Source organism: Schistocerca serialis, chromosome 11 (assembly GCF_023864345.2).
Source record: "Schistocerca serialis cubense isolate TAMUIC-IGC-003099 chromosome 11, iqSchSeri2.2, whole genome shotgun sequence".
Classification (NCBI taxonomy): domain Eukaryota; kingdom Metazoa; phylum Arthropoda; class Insecta; order Orthoptera; family Acrididae; genus Schistocerca; species Schistocerca serialis.
The window spans coordinates 48,698,820-48,720,544 of NC_064648.1; the positions used below are offsets into that span (position 1 = coordinate 48,698,820).

Here is a 21,725-nt window from a genome sequence, read left to right on the forward strand (position 1 = left end):
CTTGTTGATGCCTCCATGCGGCGGGGAGAGCAGGCCGACAGCAAAGGCAAAAGCATTCCAGTCACCCATGTTGAGAGCCCATCTGGGCATGCATCCAGGGCAATGATGCTGGGGGAGGGACAGGAAATTGTGGATTGGTCAATACCACACAGGTTGTCATGAACTCCCCAGTGGATGGATGGGAGAAACCAAGGGCTGCAAATAAAAAGGTTAATGACCAAGAAACTTCGTGTGCCATGTCAAAATGTGAGGGGGGTATCAGTATTTAAGAGGCAAAGAAAGTTGTGCCAGTCAGCCTCTAAGGTCCTTATGATGGCCAGTGATCATGGTTAAAGCTCACAAAGGGTTATATGTATTGAAATTGCCCAAGATTAGGAAAGATGGGGGAGCTGAGAAACCAATGCAAACAATATCTCATGAGATGCTTTATCATCAGGAGGGAGGTACACACTGCAGATACTACTATGCCGAAATGCACTTACATGAACAGCCACAGCCTCCAAAGCTGTAACAAGAGGCAAAAGTTTGATATACAGTGTATCCAAAACATATATGCGAACTCCTTTCTGAGTACCATTGTGTGGTTCAAACTAGGGTCTCAGGGGTTGCTGGAATCTCTGCCTTGGCCACAGAAGTTGAACAGGTCAGATCTGCTAGTATGGGGGGCCCACTGGAAGGTCCTCCTCCTCTAAACACTTTTCTTGTCTTTTCTCTCCTTACAGAATTTCGATGATACCAAGGGCTTCTCTGAACCAGTTTCAGGCAAAGATGATCATGAAGCAGTGCAACCAACAGTTTGTGGTTCTTTCAGCCACTTGCTGGTGTCCAGTTGATAAGTACAACCCAGGGAAGGAAGTGTCCCCAAGGACACCTTCCTGGCAAGAGAAGCCAGAAGAAGCTTATTCATCTCAGGCTGGGAGGTGGGGACAAATGTCCCTGGTGGATCGAAAGCTATCACTCCCACAGCAGGTGTGGAAAAAGCAGCAAAAGGGGATCCCCCAAATGATCAGGGGGGCAGGGATGGTTCAGTGGCCCTGAAGGCCCACTACAGAAAGAGTAACAGGCAAGAGTACCACCAGCAAAGTGGAAATGTCTTTGTAGCTGTAGCATATGACATTGTGTACATGCTGAGGGCAAATGCTTGCACGTCCTTTTGGCCTCTTTGTCAGTTGGTTCGTCCCGAGTCTTGTATTCTTGTTCCTTCTTCCCTCTCTAGAAAACAGTGTAATCTGGTGAGCACAAAGTATGGTGCTTTCCACAGTCGACACAGATGGGGGGAGAGGCACACGGGGCATTTGCAGGCGATACTCATCCACAGTCTCTACAGATGAGGTTAGTGATGCAATGCAAAGATGTGCCCAAATTCCAGCACTTTAAGCACCACAGGGAGGGGAGGGAAGAGATCTACGATTTCACATCACATCAGTATACCAACACCTTGACCTTTTCAGCCTAAAAGGCCCTGGCGGGGAGGGGGGGGGAGGGGGGACATGGGGTGAAAGGTAATGGCGGTCGAGGAGGTTAGAATTGGAGTACATGCATACCCAGGTGAAGCCAAGAAGTCCACTAGTTTTCCTTAAATAAGACCTCCTTCATTCTGAAAAACAATGCCATATCATTATTGTACAAAACGTAAGACATGTAAGATATCATGACAAGTTTCTGCTTCTTTTCAGTGTCACAGTCACGGTAGTGATGTGGTGAATTATGGATGCTATGTAAGTTACAAATTTAATTCTCTTACAATTGAATGTAATTGTGAATTTGTCCTAAATCTTTACAAATAAATATAATCATTTTGCTTGCACCACTAGCAAATCTTCAGAAGTCACAGAAAACAACTCACATATTCCATCTGGACACCCACTGTCATTGTCCTAGGAACCCAAAACTAAAGACAAATTTTCCATGATAATGAACAGGCACAAGGAATGGCCTTTGATGTAAAAAGCAGTGACCACTTGTTTTATGTGCAGTAGAGTACAAATTCGCAGCTGGTTTACTCTCCACTTTGACTAGTCAAATGGTGGAATGATGCAGTCACACTCTTAGTACACTTATAGCTGTCAGTGAATATCTATGCAAGCCATCAAAGTTAAGATTACAGCAATTTTCCTCTTGTTACATCCCTATTTGTTCTCCCATGATTTTTCTGAAATCTCCTACCTGTTAGAAGAACTTTCTCTGCATCCACCATATCCAGTATCTCAAATGTGTCCCTATAAAAGCAGTGGCATAACAAATTCTGTTTTTGGACCACTCAACTGAAAGATTTTCATGGCATTTGCTGAAAAAGAAAACTAATTGAGTGGTACAATGTAAGCAGAAAAAATACAGCACTTCTGCAGTTGCAGTGTTAGCAGGTGCATGAATATATTTGTGTTAATTTCCTTTTACTGTATCTTTCTGTGTGGAAACCAATATTGTAAGCTTTTCTCTATCTGTATCTGTATTTAGCCTTTCCTTGTTTGTGGGAATGTGAAAGCCTTGCACTCATTTACTAATTTCGTAGTTCATCTTAACCCTGCTGTAGCTGCCACTGCAATGTGACAGACAAGCACCTGTTGAAAACTTAGCTCAGAGGGACAGCAGGGGGGGGGGGGGGGGGTGGGGGGGACATCACCAGTGTGACTTACAAGTGGACAAAAGTACATTTGACATTCTGGCAGTGAATGTTCTCAAAACAACCGAGCCACATATGAGAAGCAGAGTTACTGCCAGGTAGTCAGTTTGAAAGCTACAATCTTCGCGATAACATGGAAGTGATAAAAAGTGACCAACTGCATTATTGGTTATTACCGCAGACTTCAGTCAGCATTGTGCTTAGTGATATTAGAAATATGGGGAACATGGAGGAGAGTGTTTTAGTGCTAAGTGTACCTGTGTTGCATTTTTCATTGCGAATAAAGCGTTTATTCGAGAATAATTTGCATCTAATTTACCTACATCATAACAATATAATAAAATGGATTGCTATGCAATAAAGAAAAAAAAGTAGAAACATCTGATGATTCTAGTCACCATTCAGCCGCAAAAACCCCATCAGATGTAAAAGCGGAGCCCAGCATTTCGTCGAAAGTGCCTCAACGAAGTTCATCGACCAATTCCTTTAATCACACAGATATTGGCAATTAATAGGATGTATCACCATCAGGATATTACTGATGATATAAAACACAAGCTTCTCACAGCTCCAAGGAAACCTGCAAACGGTTGTCTTTCCTAGGTCTAAGCACAACAAGGAAGGGCGGATTGAATCTAGACAAGTGCATGATAATCATTTTAAACAGTACCATGGCTGGTGTTCTCCCAAGTTAAAAAGGGACTTCGTTGCATTAACTGTTCACTTTTTGTGAATAATAAAATGGCTGGAGGAAAGAAATCCATTATCGCCAAAAAACTTGTGACTGAACCACTAACAAAGTTTGCCAAACTTACTGCTAAAGATGGTGACCTTGAGACTCACTCTCAACTAAAGTACCATGTTGGAGCATCAACAGATGCAAAATTAAATTGCTACACTAGGAACGCAAACTTCATGCCATAAATCCATTAGAGAAAACAGAGATCATCTTGTACCTATAATAAAAACAAACATATTTCATGGAAAGCAAAATATTCCCCTGCGTGGTCATACAGATGATGGGAGTCTATTAGAAAACTATAATGATCGTGAAAGTATAGTGAGTAACACGGGAAACTTTAGAGCTCTTGTAAGATTTAGAACTGACGTTGGAGAGTTGCAACTAAACCATCACCTTGAGACCAATAAAGCAAATGCCACTTACATACGTAAAACATCGTGTAAGGAACTTAATTCATGCTGTGAAACAGTGATGTTATCGAGATTACTGGAGGAAATCGAAGATTCTCATTATTACAGCATAATCTTCGATGACGCTACGGACATAGAACACACTCCCCAACTGAGTTTAGCTGCAAGATATGTTGATGGTGATGGCAAATCGCACAAAAGATTTTTGAGTTTCATTGACATCATTAAAGACAAGGATTGTAGTGGAAGACGATGAACCTCAAGTGTGTCAAGATGAAGAGCGTAGCGTTACTGGTGAAGTATAGGTACTACAATTCTAAGGAGAATGGGAAGCTTTTCTCTGTCCCTGCGGAACTGTGTGGGTATAGGCTGTGACGGTTGTTCAGTTAATATGTCAGAATCAAAAGGAGCTGTGGCTACAATAAAAAAGAAAGCTATCAACGTGGAAGTAGCACCATATCGAAGTCATCAGATCAGTTCAACCTCACTGCCTCTCGCAGCTGCGAAGTTACAAGTGTGAGAAACTCACCTGGTACTATTGAAGTAGTAGTATCGTTCTTTACAGTGTCTAGCAACCCTCCCCATTTATGTAAATTAATGCCCACAGACAACCCAAGTCTCTACTTCCTTTGTCCCCTCAGTCATTGTGGCTGCAGGATCAAAATACTGTCTGTCCCCTTGAACATGTTCAAAAGAATAGACAACACATGCATATTTGATGTGTGAAGATTGGATATGAATAAAACTTTATTTTGCAGTGATAGTGACTCCTTCCATTTATGTTTAACCAAAAATATGTAACTTTACTTAGGGCTAACCTTTCATGACCTTGTTTAGTCAAAAATCTCTGCTCCTTGAATGTAGCATTATTGAGCACCCAAATTCTGGCTGAAACTACACCCATAGCAATCAAAACCAATTAGCATGTATGCCTTACGTTACCGTTACTTAAAACAAAGATTAAGCGAGCACTTTATTCGACTGCTAACAACACCGTAATTTAATTGCTGTTGTTTCAGAATCAAGATACATATGTAGCGCTTCCCTCCCCCTCCTCCTCCCCCTCTCTTTTTTGATTACATTCCTTCCATGTCTTTGTAGTCAAAAGGTGCAATCCCATATTTTAGTAACTTTAAGTGTATACGCGGTCTGTTACATAGCTTAATTCTTTTGAATGAACAACTACACAGTGCAGTAATGCATTAGCCTCCACTGGTGAAACGTCAGAACAATAGCAAGTTAGCAATATTGCTTTCTCTGTGTGTTTTATAGTTAAGTCTTGAATAGTAGTGCTGGAATGGAAATAACGTGTGCACGCTGTGTGCAGATGGAGGAGCTGACCTCAGCTAAAGAGCAGCTGAAGATGCTTTTTGCCATGTTCAGCAGCATTCAGGCTGCTGCCTACTGTAGTAGCAGTGGCCAAGAATCTGACAAGTCAGATGGGATGCCTAAGGTGCCACCTTTTTGCCCAATGGCTCTGCTGTCAAGACACCTTGTGGTGTACCTAATGTGGCCGAGTTATCCTCATCAAATGGTGAGGGATGGGTGGTAACTGTTAGCACTGAAGCAGAGAGTGAATATGAAGGCTGGCCTCACCCACTGATCCTGTGAGTGGACTGGCAGGTGTTCATTCACCAGGGTCCAAACAGCAACAAGTGGGGAGGGAATTGCTTGTTAATCAGGAGCTCCAACATTAAATTCATTATGGAACTCCTTAGGGAAATGGTGTCCAGGACTGGAAATGAATCCTACTTGTACTGAATATGTCTGCCAGGGAGCCTCATCCGAGATGTGGAGAATGTCCTGCCTGTGGCTATCAAACATGCAGGGTGCGGCTGTCTCCAAGTTGTGGCTCATGTTGGCACCAATAATGCCTGTCATCTGGGTTCTGATGTGATCTTCAGTTTATATGGACAAGTAGCACAAATGGCGAACAGCCCCTGAGCCACACATGGAGTGCTTGCAGTACACAGTTTGTATCAGCATTTCCAGAATTGGTTCAAGTCCTTTGGTTTGAAGTGAGCGGAGGGTCTAAACCAAAGGCTTCATCGATTCTTTGACTGTCCCGACTGCAGACTGCTAGACATGTGTGGAGAATTGGAGGAATACTTGATGGGTCTGGGATGCACTACACAAAGCAAGCTCTTTTAGGCTAGGCAATAGTTTGAGGTCCTCTGATGAATGCACACTAGACAGTGCGGAGATACAGAAAACAGACTGAATAAAAAGTAAAGACCATACTACCATCAAAATATTGAACAGTAAATTCTTGATGTATTTGTAGTTCCTGAATGTAATGCCCTCCAAGAAAATTGTCATCTTCAAAATACTCTTGGAACAAAGCTGGCTGAAACCTTGAGCAGAAACCCTTGAAATATTTAGCAAGCCATGGAATGTACACTGAAAAAACAATTACACACCTCTGGTATGGTAGCATCAGAAGAGTGGAGAGGAGACAAAGGGCAAGAATGAATATGGATGAAATTTGTGCAATAAATGAAAGCCTATGCTATTGGTGGTAAAGCCCAAACAGTAGTGAAAGTACGATTCTCAGACTATCATATTTTTATATTGCCAACATATAACTATAGTTAAAATACTTTTTGCCACAAATAAGTAGGCTGTTATGCAAACATTCATTTTCATTCCATATGTTTTGTGTGTTAGCTATGACTGTTGGACACCAGCACAAGAGAAGGTACCGGGCAATGGCAGGTACTTCACACCTATCAATTTGTACCATTCAGTTCTAATGTATCTTACTGTTTTCGTGTAATTTAAGGCATAAAGAAATGACTAACTGCATAGCAGAAGGGCTGTGTCATTGAAAGGCACATCAACTTTGCTAGCTTTCCCGCAGATACTGCTTCAGAACTATGGTATCATTTTACAGGCTGACTACATTGTGGCAGCACTGTGAATAAGCAGACTCAATAGTTTCACATGACCAGTAGTTATGGGATCCATTTCCATTCTTGCAGATGAATTTTTTTTTTCAAGAACCATCATACAGAATCACAAAATCATTCAAGAAGATTTTTACACCAACTAGGTATGTCTGTAGTTTTGCACATATTTACTGTGACTTTTCTAACAAACTGGACTGACCTCTGTCTTTTTCTATACATGCGACAAACCACTGTTCCATAAATGAACAATTCGGATGGCAGAGAGGGGCCAGTTCAGCAACATTTTTTGTGTAACTGAATTTGCTAACTACACTTTGTCATGTGGGTCTTTTCTGTCTGTAATTCAATTACTTACCATATACTTTTTCAGTGTGTGATTTACAGACCATTTAACATTTGCAAATATTTCTCTATGTAAATTATACTGGAAGTAAATGATATTCACTCATTGCCTACATGGGATGCTAACAACTACTAGCCCTGCTCTTTCTAGCAAATCTATTCAACTAGCCTCCTTGAAAGATTCAGTAATTTCATTTACTATTGTTGCACTGGCATCATGATCACTAACCCCTCTGTGCACTAATACCGTCTGTAAGGACATGCCTGTTCATAGTTACAAGGTCTAAGGTATCGTAATTTTGTGTCGGCTACTATACTAGCAGCTTATCACAGCTTTCAGAAAACTACTCAAAAGTACTTCACAAGACTGCCTGGCCGCAACACCTGCAGTGTATGCACAGACGTCTTAGTCTCTACTCAGTAGGTTATGATCACCTACCTTTTCTGCACTACTTTGTGTAGGTTTTCCTTGAATAATTCTGTAACTGTCACAGCAGTATCGCATGGCAAATAAAAACATACAATGCTGGAGTTCAAATACATGGAACTATGAAGAGAACTACTCATTAAAACAGGAAACCATAGCTTGAAACTTGGGACTTGGTACCAATTTTCATATAACTTCATCAATGCAATCTCACGTAATTCTTATTTGTGCTTATAATGTAAAGAAGCAATTCTAAGAACTCACAAGCTAAACTACTTCACCTGCTCAAAGGCAATGTTTAAATCCATATGGGTATACTGTAACAAAATGTTCTACTTCACCTGTTTCCTCATTTCCAACCTGTGGCATACTATAATACCTTAAGTCTTGTCATCTTTACCTTAAAGTAAACACAGGACTGCTAAAGTGAATACACACACAATTGACAACCATCTCATTATTTTCACCACGACTCAGCAATGATTAATTCCATGTGGTCATATAAATTCTATAATTACCTCTTTATTTGCACCCTCCTCCAACTCTTCTTTTACATTCATGCTGAATGGGTAAACTTGGGCCTGTGGTAAAAATAACAAACTGTAATTAATACATTTAAGCAGTCACAGTCCTCCCATATTATATAAAATGTATAACATATATGAAGCCCAACCGTCATACTTGCTAACAACTAAATAGTAGTTCTGGTTAATTGTTATCTTCTGAGTTCGAAATTCTTGGTGACGAGTTCACTATGGTATATTTCAATGGGAGGCAGCAAAAAATTTTAAGACTGATTAATGACAACACCTTTGATAATTCATTACGATCTTCAACTTCAGCCTTCTTCCTATGCCATTGTTTTCAATCATATTATCTAGCTTCATTATCTTCATATGCATATAATGGTAGTGTAATCAAATAAAATAACACAGCTACTACCTCAAACAATGAAATCAATGTTGTTCATATCAAACGACACAATACAGTGTACATCAACTGTGTGGGGAAGCAGGAGCTGGACTGTGAAGTGCCACATCACTCCTACTACTATTACAATCAGAATCATAAAATGTCTGGAACAGTTACATCAAAACTGTTTGTTTCACAGAATGCTTATTTATGATAAAATTATTAAAAAACACACACACCCTACCTTGGCACACTACTTACTACTTTTCTAACTTCATTAATTCCTTTTGGTGGGACAAGTACATTTCTAACAGTAAAAAAAAAAAAGAGCGTAGGCTACAGACAGGCTGAACCAGCCCTATTCTATGGATCGGAACTATGGGTTTTACTTGCTGATCTCAAAAGAAGACAAAGTTCTAGAAAGATTACTTATGGAGCAGCACCAGCATATCAAGACGGAAAAATCTGCAATGTTGAAGTAAGTGCTGGAATGAGAACAAATGAAACAGTGATAGCATAAGAAGAAAATCATTAAACTGATAATATCTGTTGAGGATGTTAGATAATTAGCAGCCAAAGAATAATTTTTGATTGGAAGTCACCTTACTGATAGAAATAAAGTGGACCACTTAACTTTCAGAAAGAGCATATCGACAAAATAATAATGAAGCAACATGGTGTATGCGAAGAGGATGCCTTGAAGAGAGATCCTGGGCAGGAGATAGAATACAGCAACATTATGTTATTAATTGATCTTTCTATTAATTAACTGCCTACAATAATACTAACATACTAGTACAAATAACGATAATATGATTTTATTATTATTACTATCTGATCCATGACAGGCTCCCTCTGACTTCCTGTCCCGCACTTGGTGTATGTCATTTTTTTTCCTTGGAGCTTGTGGTGCCATGGGGTATGGTACAGCCGTGCAGGGTACATCGACAGTATCTGGCATTCATCTGAAATTGATAGACTGGAGTGACTGGTAGTTAATAGTTGCAGGCTCAAGCGTTAACAAAAGATGGAACATTGGTGTGGTCTAGGCTATCTGTATTTGCTGTTGGTTGTTCTCTGTGGAAGTCACATTATGCAAGGACCTTTCTCATCCACAAAACTGCTTGATTTAGTTTGTGTTGCACGACTTAATACTTTGTGGCATTGCCTTGGAAGGGGTTAGGGTAATGTCCCACAACCAGACAAGTTTCTTATTGCTATTCAATTCCTCATGTTCAGCAGTGGATTCTATGATTTGGTAATCCTGAACACCATTTTAAGTGTGACCATGTTTAGCCTTAGACTAAGTTTTTGATGAGAATCATATGACAAGTCCATTGATCTGTGCAACTACTGTGGTCATGTGGTTGTATTAAGTGAGAATGACAGTGGAATTTAGATGCTCCCTTAGTCTGCTCCAGTTTTCTACTGTTGTGACACACTGACTGTTTAGGACCTGGACTCTTAGGGCCTGCTCATCATACTGTGGCTGTTAACACTGCCTTTGTACATCAGCCTCATGGAATGCACCACTGCCAGCTACCGATGGACTGCCTTCACTCAAGTTATGTAAATTACTATTTGAAATGTGTACTAAAATTTTGTACATTTTCATGTTTGGGGGTTTGATGGGATGAGTGCTCTTCTTGTACATACTGTTGAGCACTGTTAGAATGGCCACATGCTGATCAGCTCTATGGGAATCATGTCATATTTGGATGTCATCCAGACTTGTGAAAATATAGCCTGTTGGCACATTTGAGGCTCACAGGCTGGAACAAGAAAAAGTGTGTAAAACTAAGTCTTACTGAGCTCGGAACACTTTTTGTGTGTTTGTTCACTGGCCATTTGTGAGCAGGAGAGTGAAAGAAATTTATTCCATCTCAGGGCTAGTTACTGCTTTATAGATTTAATTGTCCAACTGTTTGTTATTTTAAAGTTGTCATGGGGGTGACCTTTCCTCACCTTTTTATTTATTTACTGCTAAAAGTTGGTTCTGCGTACTAATTACTGGTTTTCCTTTTTAAAGGGCATTCTTGAGCTCCTATGCATGCACATACACTTACTGAATCACTTACGCATCTTCTACGGTACACCTTAATAGAATTTTCACTGTGTCTGAAGCCAGTTATATCAATCTGTGCACACTAATTTCAGTTAATGAGTTAACTGCTCATTTGGGGGCAAGATTTAAAGCAACTTGTCCTGTCTGCTGAAGGCAGCTCCAGAAATCAGTGCACCTGTTTACTTTATTAAATTATCTAGATGCACTTTGAGGTGTATTTTAAGAATTTCCTTTTTCCAGTGGTCCCGAGGCAGCTATAAATTGCTCTGTCTTCCAGTATAGCTATTCAGTTTTAACCTTTGAGATGAGTTATGCTCCTGTGTTGTCTTAAAGAGCCATCTGTTTCCAAATAATTATCTGTCCATTTGTTGAAGCATTTTCTGAGTTGCGGTTTGTGAAGATGGAAATTTTGAATCTCAAATCTAAGAACTGGTGTCAGACACAGCTTTTGTCTTTAACTATTGCCTTATTTAAATTGTCACTAAACTAAGGTGTGTAATGTCTTAAATTTGAAACTTCAGAGTGTTGTTTGTAATCCTGCTAATGTATCTGATTTTAGTTATTTTTCTTAAATAAAAACATTTTAATAAACAATGGAGATGCATGTGAACTCCAATCCATCCAGTCGTTCCACTTAATTTCCCTTTTTCCTGCTGGATGTTTGGTTGGTAATGGAGGATGGTTATTTTCCTGGAACTAAAGGGGGAGGTTATCCTCATACTGTCATCACCATGAGGTGTGCGTTTGTAGGTATCCACTGCTGAACACGGGACCCCATGACTGTCTCAATTTGTCGTTATTGAAGAAGCAACAGTTTATCTATGAATTAAAAGTATGTCAGCTTCCATGTAGTAAGGGCAGTGTGGCAGAACTTGTGGCTTGTCTGCATGCCGGTGTGGACAACCCCTTGGTGATTAGTACCAACTGCACCGGAGAGATATATGTTGCACTAGCTGACTGAGCTCCGACCATGACAACCTTGTGTCAGAATGTAGAGTGTTTAGAAAGTAGTCAGCCCCACCATAAGCAAATACATACAATCCAGAGACAATAGAGCCAATGGGACAATCACTTGTGTGGTATTCCACTATGTAATCTCTATCCTGAGCAAGTTACATTAGATCTGGAGTTAAAGGGGCAGGTGCATGATTTGCTAAGTGGGGTCAGCCACCTTGATTTAGACAAATTACGAGCAATAGGTGGATTACGAGCAATAGGTGGAGAACAAGATTCTCCCACCAACAGATAACTGCTGTAAGTAGTAGTAATGCTACAGACACCTTTAAGGAAGAGAAGTGAATTCATTTGGGAAATTACCTTACCAAATATGTTACTGCATCTAGCTATAATGGAACTTTCAATTTAGAATTTAAAGACAGGTGAAGTCCATCCAGTGGATCACCAAATTTATGTTTGATGCTGACACTTTGGCCATCTCCAATAATGTTGTTCATCAGGCATTGTACCCCCTGTGTTAAGTCATGTTTTCAGTTCAATTTTACATGGAAGTGCAACATTGAGGGAGTTGTGGGAATCAGTTACTGGGCTGACATTTCACCTCATATTTAGAGGCTGCTCAAGCATGAACATTTTGGCTAGTGCAGTTTCCTCATGAACCTTTCAATAGGTACACAGATGAATGCATATGGTCATTTCATTCTTGGAATTGCAAGTCACAGAGATACAAATACTCAATATTATATTAGAAAAAATGCAGCCACAGGACCGTTCATGGATTACCTTCACTAATAAATGCACATCTTTTACTGACTTACAGGATTTGGTGTCTGCTATGAAGCTTGAAGTTTGCAGACCAGCAGTGATGGGGTTTAAGTGTCATTATCAGGATGGGAATCAAGATTCTGGGCAATTTAAAAGGGGACCACCCATACGGAACAAGCGTAGGATTTGTTTCCAGTGTAACAAAGAGGGGCATTTTGTATAGCAATGTCTGGTTCCATGGAAGGAGAGTCAAACAGCTGGCATCACAAGGAATGGAAGAGGCATGGTAGTGTTCTACTGCCAAAGTGCTGTCTCTGTGCCAAGTCCAAGGTAGCGGAATGCCTGCCTTACCTTTGGGTATAACTTATCCAGGAACCAGTGTACACACTCCTCAGCTCTGGTAGTTCAGTTTCTCATTTAGATAATCTGTGGTATTTGGAGTTCCACAATACCTGTGAACTGCCTCATTTGCATCCATCCTCCCAATGTCAAGCTCTCACTGGGCAGATGTTGCCTCTGATTGGCAAAACTGAGTACTGGAAAATTTTCTTGGCCTATGAAGTGGATAGTAATGAAAAATTTTTCAGTAAACTTAATTTTGGGGTGTGTTTTGTAAGTGGTAGTGGGTTTGTGTTAGTTTGTCAACGCAGGTTTGTTTATTTTAAATTTAACCCAGCTGAAAAATTCCAGTTGTGCTCCTGTCAGGTTGCCACAAGAGTTCATAGTGTGTTACCACAATATTCGCCATTTCAGCTCAGTCACCTTGGTCCAGTAGAGGTTAAGCTGGTACTGGAAGTTCTTGATTGTTTACCGCAGGTAGTTAACTAACAGATTTGACGTCACCAATAATTTCCTGTGCACAATTCGCCTTACAAATGACATTCCAGAGAGGCAGGATCTTTAGAGGCTTTCTCCATCAAAGACGAAATTTATATGTGCTTTGATTAATAATACGTTGTTCGATGGGGTCATCAGGCCCTCAATCTCAGCCTATGCTTCTCCCATATTTTCAGTATCTATGAGCAGCAGTGGGGTGTTTCATCCAGTTGTGGGTTATCATATGGTTAATGAGAAGGGAGTTTTGGAATCTGTGCCACTTCCCAATCTGCATATTTCTTTTACTTGGTTCAGTCGGGATCAGTATTTTACTGTCCTGGATCTCAAGCTCTCATATTATTAGATCATGTTAACAGAGGATTCCAAGCATATTACTGCCTTCGGTACAGGCTGAACCCTCTACGATTTTAACAGGGTGTCCTTTGGTATGTCAATAGGAGTTGCCATTATGTCTTGCCTTCTAGGTTATGCTATCGGTGATTTCCCATTCAAGTGTGTCTATAAACACCTAGACGGCATGGTTATTTACTGTTCTGTCTGAACACCTGCAACATCTTGAGGCAGTCCTGGTTTACCAGAGGGAGGTGGGACTTACTGTGAAACCATCTAAAATGACAATGGCACATAGGTTTCATTCTTGGGACATCTTAGTTCCACCGATTGCATTAGAATTGTCCAGGAGCATACTGGTGATTTGCGAAAATTTCCAGCTCCTAGAAATAATAACAGTGTGGCACAGTTGATAGGCATGACAAATTTTTTTCGAAAGTTTGTGCCCAATTTTACTAAATTACTGTGATGCCTTAATGATTTAAGAAATTTGAAATGGGATGAAAGTCATCCAGAATCTTCTGAAACCATTCAAGTGGCGCTTTGTAGCCCACTAGTATTAGGCATACCCAATTTTGAGCTCCTGTTCTTGCAAATGGGCACCTACTTCTAGGGTAGAAAGTGGAAGCTGCCCCCCTGCAGGAACAGAATGGGAGGGGAGGTGGTGTGGGTTGATGACCTGTAGCCTATGGACCTTGGAAACTTTCACCCGAGGAGATGAAATATTGTATGTATGAATGGGAAGCCTTGGTTCTGTTTGTCCTTGAGAAATTCAGATTTTATTTTAAATACCAAGATTTTTGTTTAGAGACTGACAACCTCTTAACTAGGTTTTGGCTCATTATTTCCTTAACACCTTCTTAGGCAGTCATCTGGGCATTTATAATACTGTTGTCAAGATAAGACAACACAACACCTGGTCCTCCCTGTATAATGATGTTCAGACGTTGGTGGGGGAATGTGAGAGCTGTAAGTGAGGTGATCCCAACCCGAACTATGTGAAGGGCTTTTGGAGTCTACCCATCAGAAATGTCTGATGCATAAATTTTTTATTGATTATACAGGTCTGCTTTCTCGTATTTGTGGGTATTAGGCACCTATTAGTTATCATGGATGACTTTTCTCGCTTTTTGACTGGTTCCAAGCAGAGGACTGACCATCCTGGTAGCTATCCAGCATTTGTAATGAATTCTTTCTGTTTACAGGCCACCCAGAATGCTTATTAGCTTTTGTTTCCCAGCTATTCGTGTGGTTCTGCTTTGACAATGGAATTAAGGATGTGACCACAAATCCTTATTACCATCATACTTTGCTGACCAGGTGAACTGCAAGTTGAAGGCTGTGCTTATCTTTCACAACAAGGCTCAGACGAAGTGGGACATGTCAGTACCATGGCTCAATTTTGTCTTTAAAACTCTGGATGCTGCTCCAGTATCCCTTATGCTAGCTCATCCAGTCAATTCTCCTCTTGTCAACCAGATCTCAATCAATGGTTTGCTTCCAGAACAAGTCACCCTAGCAGTAACACAGCACAACTGGAGCCAGGCTAGGCATAATACCAAAATTGCCCATCACAGGCTAGCCATCTGCTGCAATCAGGGGCTAAATAGTTCATTGCAAAGGCTGGGGACAGATTGTTAGCCCAAAACCCCCATTGTTCAAACAGGGGAGTTAGAGTTCGCTAGCAAACTAGCTCCTCAGTTCTTGGGACCCTGTGAGACTGTCAGGGTGGTGAGCCTGACAAACCTCCTGCTTCTGAATTTATGCACGCATAAAGCCTCATGCATGCACATTACCCATGTCAAGGAGAGTCATATGTAGAGGGCTCCTCAATGGTGGGGAAGGGGGATTTTGATTTTGTGGGATCCCTCTTTGAATTCCAGCCCCATGTGCCTGGCAAATGTCACATGCCACAGCTCAGAGTTCCTGGCACCAGTGGATGTTGTGGAGCCAAAATGGATGTAGAGCAACAGCAGTGCATCTCAAGGGCAGTCGGTGTCTTGAAGCTGGACTAGAGGGTGAGCCATGCAGCGCTTGTGGGCAGCATGTGCTGTTTGGCCAAACTTAATGTGCCACTATCATTATCACCATCACCACAATAAAACAATCTTCTTTCAATAATGTTAACTGCCATAGTCTGATCAGCCCCAAAATTATCATCACTCATCTAAAGTCTGGTACGTCCACCTCTGGCACAGATAACAGCAGGGAGACATTGTGGCATGGAAGCAATGAGCCCTTGGTAGATCACTGCACACTCAAGTCATCTCACTCCCATAAATTCTAAAAGGGGGGATGATTTCTGACATTTTAAATTACATCCCAGATGTGTTTGACCAGGTTCGCCATCACATCAATTGGAACTCACCACTATGTTCCTCAAACCATTCTATCACACTCATGGCCTTGTGAAATGGTGCATTATTTTGATGAAAAATGCCACTGCCAGTGGGAAATATGATAGTCATGAAGGGTGGACCTTGCCACTGGTAGCGAGGCTTGCATGCCTCAGTGATATAGATAGCTGTTCTGTAGGTGCAGCCCCAGCGTAGGGTATCTGTTGAGGGGCCAGACAAATGTGTGGTCCCTGAAGAGGGGCAGCAGTCATTTCAATAGTTTAATAGTTGCAGGGGCAACAGTTGGGATGAACGACTGATCTGGTCTTGTAACATTAACCAAAACAGTCTTCCTGTGCTGTTAGCAATGAGAAACTATAGCCATAATATTTCCCGAGGGGATACAACTTTACTGCATGGATTCAGGAATTAAAATAGGCCGCCATTCAGATCTCCGGGCAGGAGTAACTCAGAGCATCGTTATCTGGAGGAAGAAAACTGGCGTTCTACAGAGGGGAACATGGAATGGCAGATCGCTTAATGGGGCAGGTATGTTTGAAAATTTATAAACGGAAATGGATAGGTTAAAACTAGATATATTGGGAATTAGAGAAGTTTGATGGTATGAGGACCAAGACATCTGGTCCGATGAACATAGAAATATAAAAACAAAATAAAAAAATGGTTCAAATGGCTCTGAGCACTATGGGACTTAACATCTTTGGTCATCAGTCCCCTAGAAATCAGTCCCCTAGAACTCAGAACTACTTAAACCTAACTAACCTACGGACATCACACACATCCATGTCCAAGGCAGGATTAGAACCTGCGACCAAAGTGGTCACGCGGTTCCAGACTGAAGTGCCTAGAACTGCACGGCGACACCGGGTGGCCAATACAATATCAAACCGGGGAAATGCATGAGTAGGTTTAAGAATGAATAAAATATATGAGCGCAGATAAGCTACTATGAACAGCTTACTGAACACACTGTTGTAGCTGAGAGAAACACGAAGCCCTTGCCTACCACAGTAGTACAAGTTTATATGCCAACTAGCTCCCGAGACGAAGAGATTGAAAAAATGTATGATGAGATACAAGAAATTATTCAGATAGTGAAGGAAGACGAAAAATTAATAGTCATGGAGGAGTGGAATTCGATAGTAGGAGAACAAAGAGGATGGGGGCAGGGGAGGAGGATGAAAGCCAAGGCCAAGAGGGGGGCGAGACAGAGGGGGGGTGAAGGCCGAGGCAGAAGCCGTGGCAGACGGGGGGGGGAGGCGGGGGGCGGGGGAAAGGCAACGGCAGACGGGGGACAGGCAAAGGCAGACGGGGGACTGGCAAAGGCAGACGGGGGACAGGCAAAGGCAGACGGGGGACAGGCAAAGGCAGACGGGGGACAGGCAAAGGCAGACGGGGGACAGGCAAAGGCAGACGGGGGACAGGCAAAGGCAGACGGGGGACAGGCAAAGGCAGACGGGGGACAGGCAAAGGCAGACGGGGGACAGGCAAAGGCAGACGGGGGACAGGCAAAGGCAGACGGGGGACAGGCAAAGGCAGACGGGGGACAGGCAAAGGCAGACGGGGGACAGGCAAAGGCAGACGGGGGACAGGCAAAGGCAGACGGGGGACAGGCAAAGGCAGACGGGGGACAGGCAAAGGCAGACGGGGGACAGGCAAAGGCAGACAGGGGACAGGCAAAGGCAGACAGGGGAATGGCGTCACCCTCCGTTTCTGGCGGTGGCGCAACTGTGGCAGTCGCAGCTTTGGTTTCTCCCTCTGGTGGGAAAGGGGAAAGGTTGCCTGTTCGTGTGCATGTAAGGGGTGCTATGAGCTCACCAGTCGGTCAGTTGGGGTCAGTCTGGGTGTGTCTGGAGTCAGCCTGGGGTTAGTCTCTCGTTCCCAGCCTGCTAGTCTGTCTCTCATCCGAATTTGTGGTGCAATGAGAGAACTCAACGAGTGGTTGCCCCGTCGCGGGCTTAGTTGCTGCATCTGAGGCTGCACGTTAGACCATCAGTCTGCTCGAGTTGCTCAGGCAATGGTCATTGGTGGATGGATCAATTGTTGGTCGGTCGCGCACTGAGACACAAGATGGCTTGTCCGCCTTGAGTGTCAGCACGAGGTCGTCACCTGAGTCCAGCGGGCCGCACTGTATAGCAAGGGGTAATGGCTTTGCGGCCGACACGAGAGCAACAGGAGTGAACCTATGACACCGGTCTCGGCAGTGGGAGCTGCGACATCGTGAGACAGGAGATTGTCGCACCTTCCTGCGTCTGTTGAAGTGGCTGGCAGCAGATGGTTCGGGAGAGCGTTTTGGAGGTGCTGCGCCAGGTCTTCGCTAGAAATCGCAGTTTATTAGAAGTTAAGTGATTCATGATATGTTTTTTTGTTTACTTGTTAAATTCTACTTGTTTTCTTGGTGAGGTCACGAGGCGCTTTGTTTTGGGGTCGTCCCACTATTGTTCTCCGTTTGCCCACCCGCGGGAAGGTGGTTATTTATGAATTGGGTGGTCCGTTTTTCCCTTGTGGATTAGGGGTGAGTTAGAGCAACCTGCAGTTCGGGTTGTTTGGTAATCACCTTATCAGTCTGCCGTACGTTAATAGCTGCCTCAGTCATGTTTGTCGGATTCGGTGTGTTAACGAATTCATTGCTTGAAGTGTAATGGTCTAATTACAGAAATATGTTTTTATCTTGCCTATCATCTTCAGAGGTGGTATATGTGGACTGTAGAACGTGTTTGGAAAACCTTGTATAATTTTATGAAAGATTGCATTTCATTGGCTTTTATTTAAATGGTCATTTTTGTATATGAAGTTGCCACCCTTCCACCATAAGACTTTTCTTAGAAATTAAAATCAAGTTGCACCTTCGGTGGCAAGTTAATCTTTTAATTTTCATCTATTCTACGGAGTGCATACTTTGTGTGCTTGTGTGAATTGTTAGAACTTTTACTTTAAAGTAATCTGGTGTGTTGCAGATTTGCACCTGTGTAGTCGTTCAGAGGTGGTTGTTAGCGGTCATGACTATGGCCATGTCAAAAGGGAGCGGCAAGGCTCTCAGCCAGAAAGCTCATACACTCAAAAATTTGTTTCTTTCTGTCTCTGAATAAATTTTAACTTGATATTTAGAGGGTGCTTTCTGCTTATAATTTTAAATCCATTTCTTAAAACAAAGGCTTTTAGGAATAAAATTCTCATTTGTTAAAAGCAATTTCATTTTGATTTCATCAGTTACTCCCAGGCAACTAGTTCCACGCTCACATAGTGTGATCAAATGTGTTAATGTTCTTGATGAATTGCTAGTAAATAAAGTAAATTCTTAAGAAAAAGTTCTAAAAGTTCTGAAAGTAAATTCATGGTTCACAGAGAAGGAAAATTAGTGGGTGAATATGGAATCGATATGAAATGAAAGAGGAAGCCATCTGGTAGAATTTTGGACAGGGCATAACTTCATCATACAGTATGCGCTCAAAAGTATCCGGACACTGCCAGAAACATACTTTTTCATACTAGGTGCATTGTGCTGCCACATACTGCCAGGCACTCCATATCAGCGACCTCAGTAGCCATTAGACAACATGAGAGAGCACAATTGGGTGCTCTGCAGAACTCATTGACTTCGAAAATGGTTGGTGATTGGGGGTCACACCTGTGGCACAGCTACAAAATACTAACATGAATTATTTACAGACGAATGGAAAAGCTGGTAGATGCCAACATCGGGGAAGATTAGTTTGGATTCCATAGAAATGTTGCAACACATGAGGCAATACTGACCCTATGACTTATCTCAGAAGACAGATTAAGGAAAGGCAAACCTACATTTTCAGCATTTCTAGACTTAGAGAAAGCTTTCAACAATGTTGACTCTTTCAAATTCTGAAGGTGGCAGTCATCAAATACAGTGAGCGAAAGGCTATTTACAATTTGTACAGAAACCAGATGGCAGTTATGAAAGTCAAGGAGCATGAAAGGGAAGCAGTGGTTGGGAATGGAGTGAGACAGGGTTTTAACCCATCCCCAGTGTTTTTCACTCTGTATGTTGAGCAAGCAATAAATGAAACAAAAGAAGAATTTTCAGTATGCATTAAAATCCAGGGAGAAGAAATAAAAACTCCAAGGTTTGCTGACAACATTGTAATTCTGTCAGAGGCAGCAGAGGACCTGGAAGTGCAGTTGAACAGAATGGACAGTGCCTTCAAAGGGGGATATAAAATGAGCATCAACAAAAGCAAAACAGGGATAATGAAATGTAGTTTACTTAAATCAGGATATGATGATGGAATTAGGAAATAAGACACTTAAGGTAGTAGATGAGTTTTGCTATTTGGGTAGCAAAATAACATGGTTGAAGTAGAGGGGATATAAAATGTAGACTGGCAATGGCAAGGAAAGCATTTCTGAATAAGAGAAATTTGTTAAAGTATACATTTAAGTGTCAGGAAGTCTTTTCTGAATGTACTGGTATGGATTGTATCCATCTATGGAAGTGAAACGTGGGTGATAAGTAGTTTAGACAAGAAGAGAACAGAAGCTTTTGAAACATGTTGCTATAAATGAATGCTGAAGATTAGATGGGTGTATCACGTAACTAATGAGGAGATATTGAATAGAAATGGGGAGAAGAGGTATTTCTACATCTACATCTATACTCCGCAAGCCAACCAACGGTGTGTGGCGGTGGGCACTTTAGGTGCCACTGACATTACCTCCCTTTTCTGTTCCAGTTACGTATGGTTCGTGGGAAGAACGACTGACTGAAAGCCTCCGTGCGCGCTCGAATCTCTCTAAATTTACATTTGTGATCTCCTCGGAGGTATAAGTAGGGGGAAGCAACAAATTCGATACCTCATCCAGAAACGCACCCTCTCGAAACCTGGCAAGCAAGCTACACCGCAATGCAGAGCGCCTCTCTTGCAGTCTGCCACTTGAGTTTGCTAAGCATCTCCATAATGCTGTCACAGTTATCAAGTAACCCTGTGACAAAACGTGCCGCTTTTCTTTGGATCTTCTCTATCTCCTCCGTCAACCCGATCTGGTACGGATCCCACACTGATGAGCAATACTCAATTATAGGTCAAACGAGTGTTTTGTAAGCCACCTCCTTTGTTGATGGACTACATTTTCTAAGGACTCTTCCAATGAATCTCAACCTGGTACCCGCCTTACAAACAATTAATTTTATATGATCATTCCACTTCAAATCGTTCTGCACGCATACTCCCAGATATTTTACAGAAGTAACTGCTACCAGTGTTTGTTCCGCTATCATATAATCATACAATAAAGGAACCTTCTTTCTATGTATTTGCATTACATTACATTTGTCAATGTTAAGGGTCAGTTGCCACTCCCTGCACCAAGTGCCTATCCGCTGCAGATCTTCCTGCATTTCGCTACAATTTTCTAATGCTGCAACTTCTCTGTATACTACAGCATCATCCGCCAAAAGCTGCATGGAACTTCCGACACTATCTACTAGGTCATTTATATATATTGTGAATAGCAATGGTCCCATAACACTCCCCTGTGGCACGCCAGAGGTTACTTTAATGTCTGTAGACGTCTCTCCATTGAGAACAACATGCCGTGTTCTGTTTGCTAAAAACTCTTCAATCCAGCCACACAGGTGGTCTGATATTCCGTAGGCTCTTCCTTTTTTTATCAGGCGACAGTGCGGAACTGTATCGAACGCCTTCCGGAAGTCAAGGAAACTGGCGTCTACCTGGGAGCCTGTATCTAATATTTTCTGGGTCTCATGAACAAATAAAACGAGTTGGGTCTCACACATTCGCTGTTTCTGGAATCCATGTTGATTCCTACAAAGTAGATTCTGGGTTTCCAAAAACGACACGATACTCAAGCAACTTGACTAGAAGAAGGGATCGGTTGGTAGGACACATTCTGAGTCACAAGGGATCATCGATTTAGTACTGGAGGGAAGGACTGAGGGCAAAAGTTATAGAGGGAGACCAAGGCATGATTACACTAAACAGATTCAGGAGGATGTGGGTTGCAGTAGTTATTCAGAGATGGAGCAGCTTGAACAGGATAGAGTAGCATGGAGAGC

The 21,725-nt window shown here is 42.0% G+C and overlaps 1 protein-coding gene across 2 annotated transcripts in view; it reads right to left on the bottom strand.

The window, feature by feature from the left end:
- LOC126427194 (uncharacterized) overlaps positions 1-21,725 on the bottom strand; it is a 110,004-nt gene that overhangs the window by 72,900 nt on the left and 15,379 nt on the right. The window contains exons 3-4 of one of the 2 annotated variants that reach the window (XM_050089422.1): positions 12,605-12,706; positions 7,972-8,034 (exon numbers count right to left, since the gene is read on the bottom strand). In XM_050089422.1, coding sequence (XP_049945379.1) covers positions 7,972-8,013 — 42 coding nt within the window. In that variant the 5' untranslated portion in view covers positions 8,014-8,034; positions 12,605-12,706. The remainder of the gene's footprint in view (positions 1-7,971; positions 8,035-12,604; positions 12,707-21,725) is intronic. The other variant, XM_050089421.1, reaches the window with a different exon arrangement.